Source organism: Fukomys damarensis, unplaced genomic scaffold (assembly GCF_012274545.1).
Source record: "Fukomys damarensis isolate Sample0158 unplaced genomic scaffold, DMR_v1.0_HiC HiC_scaffold_29, whole genome shotgun sequence".
NCBI lineage: Eukaryota > Metazoa > Chordata > Mammalia > Rodentia > Bathyergidae > Fukomys > Fukomys damarensis.
Genome location: NW_022900941.1, coordinates 25,923,831 through 25,948,376, shown reverse-complemented (window position 1 = coordinate 25,948,376; position 24,546 = coordinate 25,923,831). Strand labels below are relative to the sequence as shown.

Sequence of the window (24,546 nt, the reverse complement as noted above, 5' to 3'; positions counted from 1 at the left end):
ATTTTTCCTATCCTGAGGACTGAATCCAGGGCCAGAATATGAACTGAAGCTCAAGGAAGAAACTTTAAAGAAATAGAAGCTTTAATCCATGCCCTTAAGAAACATGAAATTTATTGTTTCCACAGGAAAAATTGATTAAAAATAAAATTTATAAGTAAATGCAATAATAGCTTGGTTCACAAATGCTTCTATTTGCAAATAATTTGGTTTGAAAGGGAAGCATTTGGCAAAATTTTGCTTCAATTCCCAAATTTCCTTTTCCCGGTGAGGAACTTGATGGCAGCCATGTTCCCCAGAATTATTAAGTTGGAGAACTGAGGAACCACTGTAATTATAACATCATTAGCTACTTAAATGAATCGTCATTTGAGATCCTACTAAGTGCGAGACATTTTGTTAAGCATCACGAAAGATACGGTGAGCAACGCAACGAGTAGCCACTGTCATTAAGGATTTCCATTCAATTGAGTAAAACAGTGGTGCATGGATAAGAAATGGTGCAAAGTGGTTAATACGGTATTAGGACATAAGTGCTCAGTCTTGGCTAACTATCATCATTACTATTATGGATTATAATAATGTGAGTGTGGAGTTAGATATTTTATTTGAACTACAATAAGCTATGTACGTTCAAATGCACATTATTTAATATTGTTTAGGGTCTCTGACAGATCTTGGATCAAATACTCTTTCGGAGATAGGATGGACAATCAAGAGATGCCTTCAGGAGAGTACAAATTTCAGGGAAAGTTTCCTGGAGAAAAAGCCTTTCTCAACATATTTCTGTGCAAAAGAGAGAAAAGGAGACAGACAGAAAAATGAAAGGAGATTGGATGAAAGGTGGAGAAGGCTATTGGAAGAGTTGTGAGAGAATTAAGTTTAGATGGTAGCCATAGGAGTAGACAAGAATATGTCCCTCGTGTGTGTGTGTGTGTGTGTGTGTCTGTTCTTTATTTTTAGCAGTGATATAGAAGAAAAGGGAATGATGGTACAGAGAATGTGGTACAGTTTCAGGTTGTCTAAGGAATTTATACCCTTTCTAGTAGGTAGGAAAAAGAGATCACCAGTGAGCCACAAAGGAGTAGGAATAGGACAGGATCTTGAGAAGCAGAAATGTAGAGTAAGTGCTATGACAGTGTATGGAGATTCAATCATGATCAAGAAAGAAAGCAGTCTGAAATTAGATCACACAATTATTTAAATTTCTTGATATATTTGATACTCTGAGAATCCAGAATTTAGACGAGGTCTTAGTTTAGTAAAGCGAGAATTATAGGAAACTAAGGAGAGAAGTGGAAACAATTTCAAGTTCCAAGGTGAACTGAGGCGAGTATATAAGGCGAGTACAAAGTTCTTAGTTCAGATTCTGTCATATGAAATTGTCCTATGTTTAGCACAGTACTGAGGTGTTGCTCTCCATGTTGTTGAACTAGAGAAAGTTAAGGCACCATGAAGGCAGGATTCTGCATGAGCTAGCTTTTCAGGATGAAGTTTACCAGATGACCATTATGTCTGCTTTGAGGAAATACAGTCATGGGCAAGCATCATTTTCTTTGAGCTGTATCAGCGGAGTCCACAACCTATAGTGAAAATGGATAACTTTACAGTTCAAAACATTATAGTTACAGAATGGAGGCTCTTATGAATACAGAGATTTCAGTTTGCTTTTCTCCAGAGCGTTGATGGTTGAAAAACAGATTGTTAGCCGAATTAATGAAAAAAATCAACGACAAGTGATGAATTGACATAGCAGGTAACACTGGTCTGAAATGGTCGGGTGTGTTGAAGAACGTGTTCACCTGTACTCTTTGCCTTGTGTGTTAAGACAGATAAAGTAGGAAGACTTCTGTGGGAAAGGGCTGTGAGAGATGGGATATTATCAGGAGATGACACAGTTTCCTTTATTGTGAACAAGTGGAATGCATGTGGGAGGGTGTCATTAAGCATGTGAGGGCAGAAATAATGAGTATATGAAATGGGAAAGCTTGAAACATTTTTTATTTACTATGACCACAAAGTACATAATGAAATAATAGCTAATACTAACTCACTTTCACAAGATGCTTTGAAGAAAGTTATTTTTTATTTTGTAACTTTAAAAACTTGATTAAAAATAAGAACTACCTGGGGGTTGGGGATATAGCTCAGTGGTGCTTCACCTGCCTGCCAAGTGCAAGATCCTGAGTTAGACCCTTGCTACTGGAAAAGAAGACAAGAACTACCTAATTTAGGGAAATACAATTCTTAAATTTAGATGGAAGTTTTAAATAAGCTTCTTGAAGCACAGAATCTAAAGAATTTTTATGATTTTTTTTTGCCCCAATAGACCCAAACTGGATAGCCTAGTAAAAAATAAAACTAAAAAATGAAAGAAATATGTAGAATTCAGAAGAGTAGGGACATGAAAAAAGAAATGAAAAGTTTAAAATTATATATACATCTATATATATATATATAGAGAGAGAGAGAGAGGGAGGGAGGGAGGGAGAGAGGGAGGGAGGGAGAGAGATTGAACTGCACATTTTAATTGGCTTTCCTCCTACTAATTTATGGTGTAACAATATTGTTATTTAGAATTACTTATAATGTCACTGTGATCTTTTCCGCATATAGAGCCTGTTCAAAGGATATTGAATCAGGCCTGTCTCTGTCTCTCCCTCTTTCCTTCTCTCTCTCTCACGCACACACACATTTTCCTTCTTCTTTTGAGTCTTTGTGTTACAGTGGAAAGAGCAATGGATTTAATAGTTCAGCTGTATGAATTCTGCATCCCGCTTTTCCAGGAATTAGTTGTGTAACTTTGTATGAACCCATTAACCTTACTACACCTTGGTGGTATCAGCTGTTAAATGAGGAAATTGGATAGAAAGTTTGGAGTGTACTCCTTCTCTTAATAAAACTGTACTGGAAAGCATGAACAAAGAAAACAAAAGCTGGTCACCTAGTGGGTACGGAATGGATGGTGCCTGGGGACTGCCTCACACTATTCTACCAGAGACAGCTTCTTTGGTGTGCAACCTGAGCAAACATACAGGGGCCCCTTTGGTTGCTCTGCTGCTACTGTCTTGACATTCTTAACAGCTTCTGAATGAAGGCCTTGAATTTTCATTTTGCCCTTGGTCCTACCACTTACATAGTAAATCCCAATTATACATAACAAAATGTGTTAGAATAATAGCAGAGCATAAGCCAGGTGAGAAGGAGGCTTCACTACTTGAAATACCAGGTAGAAACATCAGTTGGGCCCAGATTGGCAGGATCTTGTCTAGTTTTTCTCCTGAGCAATGGGATTCCAAGTAAAGGTCTAGATCCAGACTGAGCAAGAAAGATAGGAATGCAAGGCATAACTCCTCTGACTTGGTAATATTAGTGAAAGTGCTAGCAGGCTGGCAAGCCAGCAAGCCTATGTGAGCACAACTCTGATGCATTCTGTCCTTACCCTTGAAGAAAGTTGGGGGAAGAATAAGAAAAAGTTTTTGCACCTCTATTATCCTCTAGGTTTGATAACTTCTAATCCTTTTTATTTGTGTTATGTAACTAAAAAATTTATAGTAACTAGCTTTGTTGCATGAGCTGGAATCATACATATTTGATTATTAGGTATTTATCAATAAGAGTTGAGTGGAAGTGTAGTGTTAATCAATTGTACAAGATCAGATAATTCAATTAGTACATAAATGCTTAACTAGGAGGGAGTCATAGACTTTGAAAGAATGTTGTTTTCTCCTTGTTTTTATCTGTCTCATGTTTGTAGGTTACAAGGATTTTGTCCTTCAGTCAGATACCTGCCAAGGAAATTACCAATTTTAACTTTTTAAAGCAAATTTCACACATTGAGCTTTTACAAATAAAGGAGAGAAAGAAGAGAAAAGCAGAAGCAGCAGTTGACAGGGTAGACAGGAACTGGTCGTGTTCAGACCATAATCAGTGTACACCAAGAAGAGCCTGTTCACTTCCTGGCTAATGAATGCTGTGGTTTTATTAGCTTTGTTTGTGATTAAGAGCAGCTATCTCCACTTCGCAGCAAGAGTTCCCACAAGAAATAACAAATAGCCCAAGTTTCTTGAGTACCTCCTTCATTCATTTGACAAATATTTAAGGAGCACTGTTTTCCTTGTGTTGTTGCTTTGTACTTCCAAAACATTTTTTGTAATCTTTGTATATCATAGTTTCTCCATCAGAAACTTATATTGCTTTGAGTCTTTAATCGAGAAGAATACAGATTAAACTATCTGTGATTAGTGAATAAAAAGTAAATTAATTACAATGAACTAATTGAAATTATGGAATTCTGGGACTTGAAGACTATCCTAGAAAGCACACAGTGGCTCATTTTCTAGATGAGGAATCTGAAATTCAAAAGCGTAAAATAACCGCGTCAAAATAAAATAACTGAGCCTGGAACCCAGTCCAGTCCAATCATTAAACTATTGAGCAGTTGCCATGTCCCAGGAAATGGGCTAAGTCCAGATCATACAAGGCTAAGTAAGACACAGTCTGTGCCTCTGTGAGGTCACAAGCACATATAGGAAAGCTTACTGTGTGATGCAGTAAGGTCAACAATTGAGATTCACAGATAGTATTCAGTAAGTAGAGAAGACGGTGTGGGCTTCAGTTGAGATAAGAAAGTTATTTGCCATAGAAATTATTCCACACTCTTCCTCAAAAGCATGTTAGTTGTCATATTTAGCCACATGAGGTAAAAGTTTATATTCCTAGAGTAGTGATACTTAAACTGGTAAAATTCTTAATTTCCTGAAAGGCTTGTTAGGCAGGCACAGTTATATGAAGAACTTTTTTTTTGGCAGGGGTACTGGGAATTGAACTCAGGACCGCTTGTTAAAATACATACTGCTGATGAGAAAAGGAAAAAATTGAAACAAACTCTTTGTAAATAGGAGAGGGTAGAGGAAATGAAGGGAAGGCAGGAGTATGGGGAAAAAATGAGAACCAAGACCTGTCATGAAAAGGTACAAGATCCCAATGATGAGTGTAACTATACCGTATATTTAAAAAGTACCAATAAACTCAATAAAAAAGAAAAAACACATATTACCGACTAGAATGAACCCCAAGAATCTGCATTTTGAACAAGTTCTCAGGTCATTTTAATGCTTCTGTCTGAGGACCACATTTTGAGCATCACCAAATGTCCTAGATCAAGCTACTTACTGTTGTGTGTTTCTCTACAAAAAGCACACAAAGAGTAGTGAAATGCTGGACAAAATCACCTTACTTCATAAACTCCTCTAAAATAAAATAAAATCATGAGTGTCTTCTTTGGTAATATACCAATTCCAAAAAAATTGTATTATACAGGAAGGGAAAGATGAGTGCATATTGTTTAACTTGAATTATTTTTTTTAACTCCTGGCTGTATCTTTCTGTACTGATATATAGCAATCACAATTATCTAAGAGTTAGTAGTCACTAACTCTTGATGTTCACAATCCATTACTTTAAAATTAGACTTTGGTCCTGACTAGGCTGCTTCCTGCTGCCGAAAGAGATACTTGATCCTACAGATGACTACGAGTCCTGCCCCTATTCATTCTTCACCTCTCTTTCCTAAACCCCTGTAAGTGTGAACTCTCACTGGTATGTGAACGGGGTTTCCCATAGAAAGCCCTGTCAGAGGAAGGGTGGAGAGACTGAGAAACTGCACTCATTCCCTGCATGGGAAGAGAACTTTTTGGTTGCCTTGGACAATGCTGACTTGGCTTTACGCATGCCTGTGTACCAGTTGGAGGCTCTGCAAGACTGCCCCTGTAGCTGTGTGATGAGCAGATTAGCCGTCTCCCTCATGGGTGTTTTTAGATATCTAGTGCCAATATGTATCTGGGAAGCTTTCTGCAAAAATGTACCCTTGCATTTTTAATAATGAAACATATACATTCATTAGTGAATGTTAAGCAAAGTACCCATGAAAATTTATATAGCTCAACAAGTGCTGAGTATGTGCTTCTTTAAACTAAAAATTTCAATACAAATTACAAAAGTAAAAATAATTTTGTGTCTTTTTTTCATCTACAATGTTTATAAACAGCCTTGTTTTCAAATAGATGAGGAATACTGTTACCTAACCGAATGATACCTTGACAGGTGAATAAAAACTAGATTATATAATAAATACATAATTTCTGTATTGCACTAAGGAAGTATAGTATTATATATGTGTATGTGATTATGTGATCCCTTCTTATACCAGTATAAATTTGTATATTTGTATATTTCAGAATTATAATTTTTTATGTCTCCAAATATGAGAATCACAGAAATATGCAAAGGAAAATTACCATTCAATCTCAGGTCCTTATCCCAAGTGCACTCTCTGGCACTAGTAGGTATTCAATGAATAATCATAAAATGAAGATTTGGATGAATGAATCTACTCAGTTTTTTAACAAACTGAGTTCTATGGACCCTCTAAGATATTTTCTTTTCCAAAAGAATTATATATTCATTTTGAAGTTTATTAAAATAGATTAACAAAAAATTTCCAAATTTATTTTTAAATTTGTGATCATTAAAAACATACAAGATACTAAACCATAAGACTAGAGTACCTACCTCTTATATTAATAAATATTATTACAAATAAATAAAATAAATGCCAAAGGAGAATAGAAAAGGACAAAGAATGAGTATCAGTGCCACATTATACTTAAACCTGTAAACACTAAGTAAAATCTATTGGTAAGTAACTTTAAGAGTATCCTAAACCAGGCCTGGTGTCACACACCTGTAGTCCCAGAACTCTGGGAGGCTGAGGCAAGAGGATTACAAGTTTGAGCCCAGTCTGGGTAATATACCAACTTGGAAAATACTGTCTCAAAAAATAAAAAGAAAAGTCCAGGGATATTTCTTAGTGGTAGAGTACCCCTAGTTTCCATTCACATTACCAAAAGAAAAAAGTGTCAGAAAACAATGCAATTATGGGAACCAATGTTTTTTTTTTTTTTACTTAGAGTTCTATTAACTTCGCTTATTTTTAAAGTATCACTACATATGTAAGACACCCAGCAATTTATGAAAGTGTCATTAATAAGCAATATGTAAGAGTGACTCACATATTTCCAAGAAAACTGAGACTTTCATTACTTGAAGTGATCTAAAAATTTCCCTAAGAATATTAAAATACATATGGCCATGAAGAAAGATTTTTAATCAATGACTTTTTTTATAGAGAAGTTTAGCTAACCTTAGGGAAGGTTGAGATATTTGCAAGACATTAGGGTAAATTTTAGGACTAAATGCAAAATCTCTGGAGAAAGCATGGGAAGAAATAACTTGAGATTTCTCATGGATTTTTGTTATGGTTGGTGATAAATACCATGCAAATACCCTTTGTTGGTGTGTTTTGGCAGTTTTTCCAAGGAGACCAGGGAGTGAAGAGGATTACAAAAAGAACGAAAATGAGATTGATTTTGTACTAGAAAAATGCAGTGGGGAATTCAATAACTTTCTAGCAAGTGTTGTGCCTCATTCCTGTGTCCACTACATAGTATTACAAAATCTTTGTAAAAGCAATACAAACTTCCAAACACAAGCTAAACTTCACTCTGCCCAACAGTTTTGAGAGTAATCAGTTTAATCTCATCATTTGTTCTAGTACTGTAACATGGTGATTTTGGTTTTCAGAGACTGAAACATTATGTAGCTTAAAGTAGAAAAGGAAGTTTCTTGGCTCACAGAATCTAAGTAGGGTTGACAACAGAGTCTTTGGAAGGTGCAGTTCAGCCTCAAGAATAAATAGAACCAGAAATAGATTGTCAGGATATGCCCTCCTGTCTGCTGCCTGCTTTATTCTCTCTCCATTAAGCTTTCTTTTCTAGATGGAAAATATCAGTTCCTTCATTCTGTACCTTACAGCTACCATCACCTGGAGGCATGATGGGAGTGGTGGTGGAGATGCACCGCTACTCTTTTTTGGAACAAAGTCCTAAAGCCATAGGAAAGGATTCATTAAATGTAATTGGCTCCATTGGCCACCCCTGGACTAATCATTGGTTTGGACTGGAGAATACAGGACTAATATTGGCTCACTTCACGTACAGATAATCGACTGTAACTAGGGGAGTGGGAACATGTATAACTCATCAGCTCCCTTGGGTAACAGGGCTTAGCAACAGGGAAATGGTGAGCTGTTCTGAGACAAGAGCTGTTATAGTGCTAGACAGAGAAAGCATGTTATGAGTATCCATGGTAAAGAGAACCCAGAGAAATACTATGTTATATTCATGGTGGTTATATCTCACTGATGGAAAGTTCAACTCTAAATCACTCAACTGATTCTAGAAGTACAAGATATATAACCAATAGCATATCTGTACCACAAGATGAAAAAATCTAATAAAGTAAATAGATGTATAATTGAGGGCATCGTCTTCCTGAAACTCTTTTTGAGCCCTTTCCAACTCCTGCAAGTTTTTATGATCACCATCACACAATGTATCACATTGTTCTACAAGTCTCTGAATTGACAGTGACTCAAGAGCCTAAATCCCTAGCTCAACTGTAGATATCATATTTTTGTATGTATGTATGTATGTATCTATGTACTGGGGATTGAAAGCAGGGACTTCTCACTGAGCTACACCCCTAGCCCAGTTTTTCCTTTGTTGAGGCAAAATCTTTTGAAGTTGCTGCTATATTGCCTAGGCTGGGCTCAAAATTACTATCCTCCTGCCTCAGCCTCCCAGAATGGTAGAATTACAGGCATGTGCCACCGCAGCCAGCTATTGCTGTTTTATATTATACTTTCTTTTACTAAAAGATTTTTACACCAAGTTCACTGCTGAAGATATAATTTGTTCCACATTTATTCCATAAATGATTTTTTGAAAGCTTACTGATTTCTAAGCTATACACTTAGCACTCAGGATACTAAGATGATCAGAGAGGATCCTTTAAAAAAGCACGTGGTTTGATGTCTTTTGTCCTCATTACATTTGACATAGAAATCTACCATGGCCAAATTTGATCTATCAATTCAATTGCCTGTATAAACACCAGAAGTGTATCTAGATGCAGTTTAGTTTGCCTATCCAGAAAAATCAGAATTTTCTTTCCTTTTAAGCCCAAAGGCTATTAATGCAAATCCAATTGAATTTGCATTTGATTACATTTCTGATGGAAACATTCATATGCAAATGAAAATTCATGCAAAGATAGCCAGATAATTCAAATAGTTGCTGAAATATCAAGATAAAATTAGGATATTAAATGTACATCCATCCATGTTTACTAGGTTACACCAAGGTCATCAAGTGAAACAATGTTCTTAAAAAACTTAGATAAATCATGTCTTACACATTTGACTACATTCTAGTAGGTATGAAATCAGAAAGAAACTACAGCATAACTGTCCACTCTTGTAGCACTGAAAAAAGAAGCAGTCATTGGTAAAATCAGACCAGTCATTCAAAAGATGTTGCTCTTGAATGCATCGTTTTGTTCTCTTTTATATTTTCTTGTCACTGAAAGCAAAAGGTGATTTTTGGTGGATTTGAAGCTATTTTGATGATCCAAAACAATGCACAAATAGTTGGCAGTTCCTGTGTACTCCCTGAGGACTCAGTGAAGCAAGTTAAATGACATCATTACAATCACCGCCAATCAGCACCCTTTGGAAAGCATCCGTAGCATTGTGAATATAGCAGCAGAAATGAGATCTTAACTAATGTTCCCATTCTTCTATTAAATCCAGCTAAGAAAAGATTGAAGCAAAAATTCAAGGTATAAACTTTTAATCCACTATTCACATTCCAAATCTATTTTTGAGAAAAATGTGGTCTTAAAATCAGTCTGCTCTTCTTGTTAAACTTCACAGAAGTTGGAGTACCAGAAAAGAATGGTTTGAGATTCCTGCCTTGAGGATTTTTAGTATTTAGTTTCATAGTCGACAAAGTACAGTTCTCCCCATTTTAAAATAATCAATTTCATGTATTTGTCCACAGTTTCAAGTTTTCTCAGAATTCCAGTCTTTCCTGCCCTGGTGAATGTCACCAACCACCCTTCAAATTGGAAATTTTAAACGGGGGGGGGGTATCCTAGCATCTCTCCCCTTGGCAAACCTGATCCTTCCTCAAGTCTTGAAGATTGTCCTTCTCAAATACTTCTCCACACAGCCACTTCTTTTCATCTCCATCAACTAATTCTTTAACACTTATATTTTGCCTGATTTAGAGCAAAAGTATCCTTACTGGTTTCCCAGAATCTACTTTTCTCTCTCTGTCCAATCCCTATTGGGTAAATGTGCAAGACTGTTCTCAGAATTATCATTTAAAAATATTAATAGTCATCATTTCATCCAACCTCCTCCTTATTTAAAACCCTTCAGTGGCTTCCTGCTTGTCTACCAAGAAAATCTAAATCCTATGCCGGCCTATTGCTGCTGCGTGGACTGGGTCCTACTTGCCTTTCCACCTTTCCATCCTGCTGTCCCACTTTTACTCTGGCACTGCAGCGCTCCCCTTTTGCATGATGAAATGACCGTGCTTCTTCCCAGTCATCACAACATTGCGCATGCTCCATTTGCTGGCTTCTGGTGTGAATTAACTTCATGCATCTTGCATCGAAGACTTCTTGAGGTTCTGGATCCTATTTTTCTGTCACTTCTTTTTATACTAGTACCCAAGTCTTTCATAATACCTAGGGCAGGTTACTAGTAATCATGTGTTTAATTTTGAGATAATATCGTTTGTATTGATCTTGCTCACGACTTCCTGAAGGATGAAACCTGATGTTTACCTATCAGAGCAAGACATGGTACCTATCACATATGAGACATTAAGCATGAATGGGATGGTCTAATGTCTATTCTTTTCATTTGAAATCCGCAAGTTTTTAATCATGGAAGCCAGATAAATAAATAAATAGACTTGCTTGCTTGAACATCATCCTGTCACAACTTGCCAAGGAAAATTAATATGATGAATACTGTAATATTATTTGTGGCAGGGAAAGTAAGGTGAAGAATCTAGTGGAACCAAGGTTAACCACTCTCAAAAACTACGATAGTAGGATTCCACCATTTGTTGTCCTAACACAGCACTTTTTCCACCTACCTATTATATGGAATAATGTAGCAACTACTGTTCCATCTGTCATATGCATACAATTTTTAACTTAAGATATTTAAGCCACAACTAATTATAGGAGCATACCTTGGGGTTTCAAATATGAAATGTCTTATGACACAAGTTGTTAAAATTGGTTTGTAAGTATTATTCATTTCATGGGATTAGAGACATAATTACAGAAGTTAAAATCATGTCAAAATCATGCGGCAGTATGGTTACTTCTTAACAACCTCTGTTACCTTATATTTCTATCAGCTTTTCCCTTATTTTGTTTTCAGCAGCCTTAATATTCTGAGCTAAAGATTGAAATTATAGGAAAAGATAAACTGCCACATTCTGTGATTTTTTTTAACAAAGTTATACTGTTATGTCTCTAGGAATATCTGTGCTTTCACATCTGTCTAAGACCATGTCATAGCTGTCTAGGATATTTAGAGGGTGGAAAGCTAAAAGCTTATATTTAGCAACTGGATGGATGTGTAGTTAGAGTTTAGTGGACAATAAAAAAATTAAATATACTTTTCTTAAAAAGAAAAGAAAGTTTTAGATAGACCATTAAAATCACTTTGAACTTCTGTTATCTCATATTTATTGATGAGAATGTTTAGAATGTCTTGGAAAAAAAAAGATCTTAGATATTTTAATTTTGACCAAAAACATTTTAAATTTCCTTTAAATACTTTTTGTGAGTTATGTGGACTAATAAACTCAGAAGAAAAAAAAATAAAATGTGCCTATTTTCCTTAAGGCAAAGTATCTCCTTTTGCAGATATTATGAAAATAAGTATTTAATCCACAGTTGGTCATCTTCTACCTTCCTACAAATAGACCAGGGATTTGTAGTCTTATTGCAAATAAGCATTTGTTACTAACAATGATGTAGATAGTCTTGGGCTCTGAAGAAGAAGCCCCTGACAAGACATTTCTTTTCCTTTTATGATTTCAGTTAAGAATGCAAATTGCACATCGGACTTTGAGGAATACTTTGCCAAAAGAAAACTAGAAGAACGCGATGGCCACACAGTCAGCATTGAGGAGTACCTTCAGCGCAGTGACACAGCCATTATTTACCCAGAAGCCCCCGAGGAGCTGTCTCGCCTTGGCACGCCAGAGGCCAATGGGCAAGAAGAAAATGGTGAGGCCGTAATTCATTTTTAGCCACTACACTGACCTCTGCAGCTGTTACAATTACAAATGCACTACATGCCTGGGTGTTTACCTTAAAATTTGAAGAACAGCTGCTGAGGCATGGAATTTCATGAGCAAAGATTAGAACTGTAATTTTAGGGTATTGTGAATTTTTTGTCAGCAAATTTGTGTCATTTGTACATCCAATAAAGAACAAGAACAATTAGAGCCCATTTCTAAGAGATAAAAATATCTAAATGTATTCCTATCTTTCTGAAATATTTTACTTTTGAGGGAAAAGAAGTTTCAAAACACTGACCCTCACCATTTTGTTCTTTTCTACTGACACCTGAAAAACTCCTTCACATTACGTATTTCAGAGTGAAATGTGAGTAAAGGTTTCATTGCAACTATCAGTCACCTGACGAGAACTTCCTCATTTATCAGTTGTTAAAGTCCTCCCCCCAAAAGCTCAAGTAATTAATTAATTTTCAAGCACAGTATGAGCTGATTCCTACAAGTCTGTCCTGGGTGTGCAAGGGGACTGGTGTGCGAAAAGGCCTGTGCAATGATGGCACTCTGGTGGAGCAGATTGCAGTGATTCCTGTCATACCATCCCGGGCAGGCAGCCCATTAGCTGCCATTGATTTACTGACCTTTTGGCCCGCGTCTCTCCCTCTCGTCTCTCGGCTACAGACCTGCCACCTGGAACTCCAGATGCTTTTGCCCAACTGCTGACCTGCCCCTACTGCGACCGGGGCTACAAGCGCTTGACATCACTGAAGGAGCACATCAAGTACCGCCATGAGAAGAATGAGGAGAACTTTTCCTGCCCTCTTTGTAGCTACACGTTTGCCTACCGCACCCAGCTCGAGCGGCATATGGTGACGCACAAGCCAGGGACAGATCAGGTGGGGGGTTGGTTTTAAGTGATTTCTTTCTATAATAACCCCTTAGAGAAACGATATTGCTTTGATTGGCAATCATTATTAATTTTTCATGGCATTTTGAAGATGCAGATCTTTTAATGGTAATAGCTTTAATTGAGGTCTAAATGATTTTTTGATGGTCTCTTCTAATATGATTTAATAGTCTTATGTTCACGATCGAATGAGTGTGTTAATTTCTAATTTAGAAATTTTATTTGCACTTTAACTCGACTTTAGTTTCATTTTTATGTTTCACAAAAAGTGAATGAAATTGTAGCATTTTAATTATACATTATTAAACATCTCAGCTATTTTAATTCCATTTTTCACCTAGTTTTACATAGATTTTTTTAACATAGGATCTAAGTCATAGCTTTAAAAAAGTGCGTATTTCTTTCATTTGTCACGTAACACTTTGGACTACTTTATTTGTACAAGCTGATATGAGTTTATGAAATTTAATTATTGAAATTAAAAGTATATAATAAATTATGTATGTATAAATAAATTAAATTAATACTAAAACATTGAATGTGCTTTTTAAACAGTCCTGTCTTGATGTGGCTATTTGTAGCTAAATGTTAAAATTGCTATGCTTGTTTTGGCTTACTTGTCTTAAAAATAAGAACTCTGTCTTGAGTAGGTAAGTATACATAGCTTCTTAAATCCTTAAAAAGTTTGAGTAGGATTGATTCACAGCATCCTTTAAATGTTTCAGCAAAACTGCTCTTTCTAACCTCCTAGGAGAATCAACTCCGCAAATTGATATTATGATGTGTTCGGATGGTAACAGAAATGGTGTACCATAAGTCACGATAACTGGCCCTACAGATCTGGAATTGCTTTATACAAGCCTTGATCCCATATCTGTTTTAAAAATGATTAACCATGATATTCTATATAGAATTCTTTTTTTTTGTCCTTATAGGCTTTATTTTCCTTGAATAAGGAAAACAAGCATAAGCCAACACAAACAATAATGATACTGTATTATGGAATTTTACTATTTTAAGACAATAGCTCTTATAAATCATTTCATTTCTTTCTGATTGAGCTTGTCCCTTGAATGTTTTTCAAAGATCAGTTATTTTAAAAGTATGCTTGCATAGTTACACTTATGTAACAGTTTATCTCCCCCATGCTTCTATGTAAAAAAAAAAAAAAAATCTAGGAAGAAAAGAATGGGCCTAGATATTTATCTAGCATAACTGCTTTAAATTTCACAAGCAGAAGTGTGATTGTGTTGGCGCATTATGAATGGTAGCTTTGGTGTTGAAAAGTCCCCTCATTTGCTCATGGCATTTACAATTAGTAAATTAAAATGATTGTATCATATTAACAGTGGCACAACTAAAGTTTATAGTGGTCCTCTGAGGGCTGTGGGGGAGACAAAGCAGCTGTTGCTGTTTGTTTATGCAACTCAGCAACATATGAGCGCTGGTCCCTCAATGGCGCTCGGCGGGCTGGGCTCCGCTTGATCTTTGAAGGTTGCTGCTGTTTGAACAAACCTCCCTGTGTCCCATGTAACACCATCTGTCTCACTAGGAATGTGGGAAGATTCAGCACACCCTAGCAGTTGTCATACCGTTTCTGTGCTGTCTTTTTGCAAAAGGCTTTTGTGTCATTGCTGCCTGAAAAAGGCTGACCTCCTACCTTGAGCATCCAGAGTGGATGACTTTTTTTTTTCCAGAATTCTAAGTCACACTGCTTTTTTCACTTGTTCAAAAAGGTCAGCTGTGTTTGATTATATCTTTGCTGCTTTTAACTTGTCTTTTCAGCAAACTTTTTTTTCTCTTGGTCCCTACTACCTTGTACACTACTAAAAAGGAAAATGAAAAGTCGTTGAAGTCTTTCCTACTGGCCTGTGATAAAACTGCTCAAGCAGCTATAGCCCAAGATGTTGTCTCTTACATTTGATAATGAATCAAATCTGATAGGCAAAACCTCAGGAAAACAGAGTTTACATGTGCCACTAGCACAATGAATGGAATATTTAAACAAGCTAACCCTGTAACAAAATATTTGCAGTCAAGCTTTGTTTCTGAGTTTTTTTATGGAAGGGGGTGATTTTTTTTTAACAGATTGTTTCAGTATACGATACACTTTTATTCTGATACAGAAAAATTGATAAAATTTGTTTTATATATATATATATATTTTTTTAACACTATTTAGAATTTTCAGGAAGCTGTTTTTTCCTGGATAAAACAGTTGCATTTTAGCAGGGAATCTTCAGATTTTAGATCTTGCAGAAAACAAAGAAACACAAACATCTTTACAATTATACTTTCTCAGCTCCAAAGGGTCAAAGAAACATTTGGAAAAGAGACTGCAGAAATAATTGTAAAGCAAGTGTTGGATGCGTATGGGAAAGCACTTTTTTTTATTTCTTCCAATTTTATTGCTAACATTATCACTTTTATTGCAATTCTGAAAGACTAGGCAGATAAATAAGCATGCACTCAAACCTTTTGGCCTGTCTGGAAAAAAAAAAAAAAAAAGAGGCCTTTAAAAAATATTCGTAAAAATTTTCTTTGTTCCTCCTGCGCAAAACTGATGTCAATCTTTCTTTTATAGCACCAAATGCTAACCCAAGGAGCAGGTAATCGCAAGTTCAAATGCACGGAGTGTGGCAAGGCCTTCAAGTACAAACACCATCTGAAAGAGCACCTGAGAATTCACAGTGGTGAGTAGCACAGGGGCTGGTGCTCACATCTGCATTTTGTTTACTTAAAAGAGCTCTTAAAGATTGTTTAAAATTTACACAATCCTGTTTGTAGCTTTTTGGAACCACGCATTTATTTCATATGCTCTATGTGCCTTTCATGAGACTTACGGTGCTATAGCACTGCAGGACAGTAGCACTGTTTTATAAAAAGGAGTGCTTATCCTTTATAAAAACTGTAAAGCCTTTGATTTATTACCAGATCTAGAAATTGCTCTCAGTCCTTCTAGAACCCTTTCTCCAGATTAAATATTTTTGACATGAAGAAACTCAGATGGCAAATTTTGAAGGATATTCATTTTGATACCTAATCATAAAAAAAAAAGAATTTTGGATAAGAGCTTGATATAATAAATGTTTCTTGCTTCCTGAGAGCTGTGTATCACAGACCAGTATCCTACCACTGAGATTTCTTCTTTATAACCAGTGTGATAGCTCTGCCAAGCATTTTATTACCAAATTGGATGCTATTCAGAGAACTAGTTGGTTTGGTAGAATCAATGGAATCTCCACAGAGTTGATTAAAACCATGGCTACACTTCCCTTTAAATACTGTGACATCTTTATTGTGCTATTGACCACACATTAATCTGACACTCTGTTTAAATAGGAGGCTGCCGATGGCAAAACAAGATTTGGGATCTTAGCTGAAAAAAACATAGATAGTCTTCACCCACCACTGCTAACATCTTGAATTATGTCCTCCCAGGGTAGATAAAGCTCACTAACAGCTACAGCCGCATAATTCTAATCTAAGCACCTAGAGTGTAGAGGTAACCCAATTGTGTTCCTTTCATTTGCTTTCATAGATCCTTGTCTGGTAGACATCTTCAATTGTTACCCAATCAAAGAAATGTAATGTTAATTTTTATGATCTTTTTAGGTGAAAAACCTTATGAGTGCCCAAACTGCAAGAAACGCTTCTCCCATTCTGGTTCCTACAGTTCGCACATCAGCAGCAAGAAATGTATTGGTTTAATCTCAGTAAATGGCCGAATGAGAAACAATATCAAGACGGGTTCCTCCCCTAATTCTGTTTCTTCTTCTCCTACTAATTCAGCCATTACTCAGTTAAGAAACAAGTTGGAGAATGGAAAACCACTTAGTATGTCTGAACAAACAGGCTTACTTAAAATTAAAACAGAACCACTAGACTTCAATGACTACAAAGTTCTTATGGCCACACATGGATTTAGTGGCACTAGTCCCTTTATGAATGGTGGGCTTGGAGCCACCAGTCCCTTAGGAGTTCATCCATCTGCTCAGAGTCCAATGCAGCACTTAGGTGTAGGGATGGAAGCCCCTTTACTTGGATTTCCCACAATGAATAGTAATTTAAGTGAGGTACAAAAGGTTCTACAGATTGTGGACAATACGGTTTCCAGGCAAAAAATGGACTGCAAAGCTGAAGAAATTTCAAAGTTGAAAGGTTATCACATGAAAGATCCATGTTCTCAACCTGAGGAACAAGGAGTTACTTCTCCTAATATTCCACCAGTCGGTCTTCCAGTCGTGAGTCATAACGGTGCCACTAAAAGTATTATTGACTATACATTAGAAAAAGTCAATGAAGCCAAAGCTTGCCTCCAGAGCTTAACTACTGACTCAAGGAGACAGATCAGTAATATAAAGAAAGAGAAGCTACGTACTTTGATGGATTTGGTCACGGATGATAAAATGATTGAGAACCACAACATATCCACACCATTTTCATGCCAGTTCTGTAAAGAAAGCTTTCCTGGCCCCATTCCCTTGCATCAGCATGAACGTTACCTTTGTAAGATGAATGAAGAGATCAAGGCAGTTCTGCAACCTCATGAAAACATAGTCCCCAACAAAGCTGGAGTTTTTGTGGATAATAAAGCCCTCCTCTTGTCATCTGTACTTTCTGAGAAAGGACTGACAAGCCCCATCAACCCATACAAGGACCACATGTCTGTACTCAAAGCATACTATGCTATGAACATGGAGCCCAATTCTGATGAACTGCTGAAAATTTCCATTGCTGTGGGCCTTCCTCAGGAATTTGTGAAGGAATGGTTTGAGCAACGAAAAGTCTACCAGTATTCAAATTCCAGGTCACCATCACTGGAAAGGAACCCCAAGCCGTTAGCTCCCAATAGTAATCCTCCCACAAAAGACTCTTTATTACCTAGGTCTCCTGTAAAACCTATGGACTCCATAACATCACCATCTATAGCAGAACTCCACAACAGTGTTACAAATTGTGATCCTCCTCTCAGGCTAACAAAATCTTCCCATTTTACCAATATTAAACAGGTTGAAAAATTGGACCACTCAAGGAGTAACACTCCTTCTCCCTTAAATCTTTCCTCCACATCTTCTAAAAACTCCCACAGTAGTTCATACACTCCAAACAGCTTCTCCTCGGAGGAGCTCCAGGCTGAGCCTTTGGACTTGTCATTACCAAAACAAATGAAAGAACCCAAAAGTATTATAGCCACAAAGAGCAAAACAAAAGCTAGTAGCATAAACTTAGACCATAACAGTGTTTCTTCGTCATCTGAAAACTCAGACGAGCCTCTGAACTTGACTTTTATCAAGAAAGAGTTTTCAAATTCAAATAATCTGGACAACAAAAGCACTAACCCAGTGTTCGGCATGAACCCATTTAGTGCCAAACCGTTGTACACAGCTCTTCCACCACAAAGCGCATTTCCCCCTGCCACTTTCATGCCACCAGTCCAGACCAGTATCCCGGGGCTACGACCATACCCAGGACTGGACCAGATGAGCTTCCTACCACATATGGCCTATACCTACCCAACTGGAGCAGCTACCTTTGCTGATATGCAGCAAAGGAGAAAGTACCAGCGGAAACAAGGATTTCAGGTAACAAGACATGTCTGTTTGCTCTAAAGAGAGGAGATAGAAACTACATACTTGGGCTGGGGATTTAGCTCAGAGGTGAAACACTAGTGTGAGGTCGTGAGTTCCATACTCCTGTATCAGATACACACACACACACACACACACACACACACAGACACGCACACACACACACAGATCATGTTCCTGTAACAATAAACTCAGTGATAAATATCAGTAGAAATACAAGAGGTTTTCTAATGTGAACCACAGATCTGTAAGTGGGCTAGGAAAATGAATACATGAAAACACTGAAACACTGTATCTTGTAAAAATATTTGTTTTAAAAAAACATGAAGAAATGAATACTTGCCACCTTTTAGAATTGTACATTGGTAGCAATAGTTGATAGGACTTCACTAGGTGTGAAAAGTTAAAATGTGCAACAGACACATGCTTTAAAGAAGTTCACAACCTGCAAGTAATATATAAATCAATTTGAAGAACTTATTTTATAGTGAATAGTTTATTTGAAGAGTATTTTTTAAAATACGTTGAATGTTCCACATGAATTATTACCTAATCTTCAAATTTGTGAATAATTTATGGTTTTTTGAATACAAAAGCAGGTATATTTTTGCATTATGCAGGATAATTTTTTCTTGCAAAATAGGAGCATAGAGGCAATGCACCTCTGTAACAGCTGTTGCAGTATTCCAATTTACAGTACATCTGCCCTCTTTGTAAATGTATTTAAGCCTATTTAATCTTCTCCAATATTAATTAGTGCAAACCTAGTCTAAGAAAACTGAACTGTGGGCTAGCAAATGGTACGGTATGTTATCATGCAAGTTTGCACTCCTTTGGATCAAGACAAAATAAATATCAAGAAATTTAATAATTTACTGATCCACATTCATTATTGTTCAATGCTGAAGGCTGTTTTAACATAGATAGAACATTGATAAAAAGTGTTATTAATATTCCCTATTTCAAATTAGAAAATTAAATATAAAAATATAGCTTGAGGCTTTTAGTTGGTAGACATACATTTAAATAGACTGAATAATAATAACATTTTGTACCTAAATATAAAATTCAATTAAAATGGGGTTTCTGCAGCTACAGATCATTCCTAAAGTAAACTATACTGGAAAATACGCAAATTCTGATGTTCAATGTTTGCTCACAGATATTTCCTGAAAAAAGGAAAGATTTTAGAAAGATCTGTGTTATTTCCAACCTTTGGAGTTGACTATTCTCTGTCCTCGAAAAACAGCAAGCTCTACCACCTATAGTAGAGAAGGTTATATTTTCTTGATTTAAATGTGAGACCTCATGTTTTTCCAGGGAAAAGTTTTAGAAATTTTTTAAACTAGATCAATCTACAGCAAGCAGTTTCAAGGTTCTCTAAATGTCGGCTTATGCAAAGTTGTTTGGTATAAACACAAAGACAAGAGACTAAATTGAACTATGTGATTATGTCACAGGGAGAATTGCTTGATGGAGCACAAGACTACATGTCAGGCCTAGATGACATGACAGACTCTGATTCCTGTCTGTCTCGAAAGAAGATCAAGAAGACAGAAAGTGGCATGTATGCATGTGACTTATGTGACAAGACATTCCAGAAAAGCAGTTCCCTTCTGCGACATAAATACGAACACACAGGTATGAGTGACTTTAACTAGCTAGTTAGAGCTTCTCAGCCTGCTCTACATTTCATAATATTTAATGAGTACACTTGTGCAACATAAGATGTAACATATGCTGATACCTTCAACAAGGAAGAAATAATGCTTTTGCCTAGCTCAGTAGGACTTTTTGTCGCCTGTTTATTGGATCGTTTATGTGTTTATGAGTGTGCTTATCTTCATATCTTTCCAGTTAATCTGTAAGACAAATTCACAAATCAAATCAAGGGAATATTGAAATGGCCAGGACAATGAAGTGGCATGATATAAATTAGTTATTGAAAATATCTTCAAATTCTTAAGCCGCAATGAGCCCATATATGTACAAATATAATAATAAATCTGATCAATTATGTACTAGTCTCATCATCCAAGCACCGAGTAAGCCATGATTTGGGAGTTATTTTGTTTGGTTCTTATAAATGGCCACATTTTGAGTCAACTAAAAGTGTTAGTATATCATAAGAGAAAATTAATAGACCAAATGAGCTACTGAGTCTACCCATATTTGGAAGAGTAAAAGAAAACTTTCTAACTTTAATTAGTTCATCATCAATTCATACATTACAAATCAGGAATAATTACAAAGAGTTGCTAAGTCAGTAGCCTAATTCTTCCCTATGAATAAAGAAATGGTGAGTTAATTTTTTAAAAAGAGGAAGTACTATGACATAAAGCAATTATATTTTCCTCTAGCTCAGATTTGATGGCAGCTCTGTGGTGGAGCTCCACCTGTGTTCTCTTCCTCACGCTTCCTCTTTACATCCTGAACAACATATCTCAGCTTCCTGCCTTTCCCTAAGCCATCTCCAAATCTTCTCCACTAAAAATTTGGCGTGCTTGGCTGGCCCTGGATGAGAAAAGAGTGTAGGATCTCAACCAAAATATTGGCAAGAGGAAACAAAAAAAAAGAGAGAAAGTGTAAGGAAATATCTCACATTAAACTAGGAAGTCTAGCATCAAACATTTTCATAAGATGGAAAACAAAATAACCTAACATTAATACTTTCTGGAGAGAAGTGATAATGAAGCAAAAAAAGGCGGGGGGAGAATGGAAATACTTCCTGTTATGCTTTGACTGCCCATGTACACAGTACCCTTTTTAGAGACCTAAAACCATCCTTGAGCAGTACTTTTACCCATCACCATCTTTTCTTCCTCACTGGGCATGTTACGGAAGCAGCCAAAGTAACCAGAATCAAGTTGAGTTGGGGAAATGTGCGAGATTTCTGTCAATTGACTGATGAGGAACAATTAAATGGTGGGTGAGTTTGGTCAGTTAAATGGTGATAAAGTGCAAAGCTGACAAATCACAATGTTCTTACTCCAACCAATCCAGTTTCCTTTCTCACCAACCATTTGATGTTCCTTATAATTAATTTACAAGTTCAACTAATATATTTTAAAAACAATCCATGTTGAATAACAAATCCAGATATTTTTATACTTCGGTGAAATTTTGAAACATCAAATTTTTCTTACATTTTTCTTTTATTGTAGGTATTTTCATTAGTCCTAAAATCTATTTTAGCATTTCTCAGAGTAGATTTTTCATATCTACATTTGTTTTGATATTTTAAGCAACTTCAAATATATTTTGTATTTCCCTATTCACTTATAATAGGCACTTTTCCCTTTTGGTTGGTTTTAATCATATGACTCTATACAAATTCTATCATATACTACATATTGAGTATAAGACTTTTAATTTAGTGATGGCTATCATACATATTAACATCCAGTCAACGTATTTATTTCAGTAGTCCATAACTTCATAGATATATAGTTGAGAGACCAAAATATTGACAAACACAAATATATATATAATTAATTTGAAAAATAAAAATAAAATATTCTGATGCTTACAATGTGAGATTTTCTATGTAGAAACATTGCACAGCAACAGGATGATAGCCATCCAATGGCTTCTGTAAACTTGTGATTAATTATCCCCTTATTGGTTTCCTAGCTTATCAAGTTCAGTGTTTTAACTTGTTGGTCTCTTGACCAAATACCTCATATTACTATTGTGAATGTGAAGATCTCCATGAATTTCTATCATTATGATGTATGTGGAAATTTAGTCCATTTTCTCATCCTTATTGGGTCCCATGAGCCTTTAATTTGTTTATATTAATCTTTTAAGCAATCTTTCTAAAATGAATTAATATGAATAATATAAGTGAGAACTGCCTTGGTGTTGAATGATTCTATGGTTGGGAAATGAAGTTGAATTGTCATTTGATTATTATGTATTGATTATGATTGTATTGTTGATAAAATATTTATTATATGTGTCTATGAGAGTCTTTTTCTTGAAATCTTGTGCTTTTTTGCCACAACCTATTTTAATTTATTTCCTAGGCAGATACCAAAGTTATAATGCTTAATTTTTCTTACTAATGGCTTATTGCTTGCTTTTTTTTTTACTTGGGACCAAGGAGTGGGACAGAGGAAGGAAACACTATGTAAATGCTGACTTCAGTAGGATTGGTTGTCACAAGAACTGTGAAATAAAAAATCTGAAACTGCTATTAGGCATTTGTATTTCACTAAAACTTAAATCTGACATTTATTGAATGTTTTCTCTGTTGAGAGATTGTGGTAGGTGCTTTTAAACCCACCTTATTGAGAAAAGTAATAAAAATATTTCTACTTTTGAGTAGATAAAGTCATGTTTTCAATAATTTTATTTCTCAGCTATCGATTTTTTATACCACAAACCATACCACAAAGTCTTCCAATCAAACCTTATTAATGTTGATTATCATTCTAGCTTTCAGACGAACCATGAAGCTAGATACTACAGGAAAAATTCTACCCTAAATTTTTTTGATTCACTCAATATCAATTTGAATGTTTTTCTGAATCTTACTCATGTGGAAATTTAATTCTACAACATCCTGATTTGAATCAGGTAAACAAATCAAGCAAGTTAAAAAGAGATGAATGTCCAAGTCACTTCCTATTTAAATTGATTTTGTTAAGTACCTACTAGAGAGACTTCTAGAAATTAGTAGAAATGTATGTATATACATATACATATATTCTCATCAGTTCCCAAATTTATAACTGAGTACTTTATTCTTTCAGTTTGCTAATTCATAATACAGAATTAATATATTTCTATTATAAAATGTTCTGTTGAATGAATTTTCTGAAAATGAATTGTCAGAAAGTGAAGAACAGAATAGTGATGTGACAACAGCAGTTTAGTGGGCATCTCTCAGGCATTCCCAATAGGCTTCAAAGCCTGTACTGCTGAATGTGTGCTTTCTCTTAAGATTCTGTTCTGTGTTTTGTGGCTTTGGAACAATTGTAATGGTCATTCAAACTTATTCACACATTCTCTCCCCGTAGTTACCTAAATAAGTGATCTTTTTGTGCCTAGAGCTGATGAAACATTAGTATCCAAAAGAAGTTGCAAGACAGTTTCGCCCATGCGCTCTGTCGTAATTACAGCACCAAGAAATTTTTCATATGCAATTTCTTTTCTCTCCATTCAGATTTGTTTCTTCCATGTACGCTGCTCCTGATGCATGCATCTTGCTTAAACTTGGGGAATTATTGAACATGTGTTAATGAATAAGAATAAAATGATCTAACATTAATTGAGTGCTTACTATGAAATCCTTGTACTAAAAATTTTACATTCATTGTCTTCTTTACTCCTTCTGGCCACTCCACAAGTTAGGACCCCAAGTGATTGTCCTTTGCCTGCAAGGACCCCCCTGGTCCTCAGAGAGGTTGACATATGTGAGATTGCAACACAACCAGTTGTAAAAGACGGATTTGAATCCAGGCGATCTGATTCCAAAACCCGTCTTTCCTACTGAAAACTGCACCATTCTATCCTTATGGATTAATTGCTACTGCTACGTCTTACCCTTTCTCCTATTAGCGCCATTTCCCTAAAAGTACAGGTAATCACAAGAGAGACCAAATTCATAACATAGCAACTTGAAGTTCCCTGGAAGGAAAACAAGACAACAAAACAAAAACCTCATGTCTTTTTCCCAAATACACTTCTGCTTTCTGAGACATTACCTTCGCACCATGGTAGTCTTGTCAATTGGAAAAGCGCACTCTCTCCAGACCCCTGGCACTCCACTATAACTTTCTATAATCCAGTTTACCATATTCAAAGCATCTTTTCC

General features: G+C 36.0%; 1 protein-coding gene across 4 annotated transcripts in view; it reads left to right on the top strand.

The window, feature by feature from the left end:
- The window catches only part of Zeb2 (zinc finger E-box binding homeobox 2), a 125,493-nt gene that overhangs the window by 98,779 nt on the left and 2,168 nt on the right, over positions 1–24,546 (top strand). For all 4 annotated transcript variants that reach the window (XM_033757258.1, XM_010620956.2, XM_010620955.2 and 1 more), the window contains 5 exons: positions 12,031–12,219; positions 12,909–13,123; positions 15,719–15,827; positions 16,750–18,719; positions 20,186–20,366. In XM_033757258.1, coding sequence (XP_033613149.1) covers positions 12,031–12,219; positions 12,909–13,123; positions 15,719–15,827; positions 16,750–18,719; positions 20,186–20,366 — 2,664 coding nt within the window. The remainder of the gene's footprint in view (positions 1–12,030; positions 12,220–12,908; positions 13,124–15,718; positions 15,828–16,749; positions 18,720–20,185; positions 20,367–24,546) is intronic.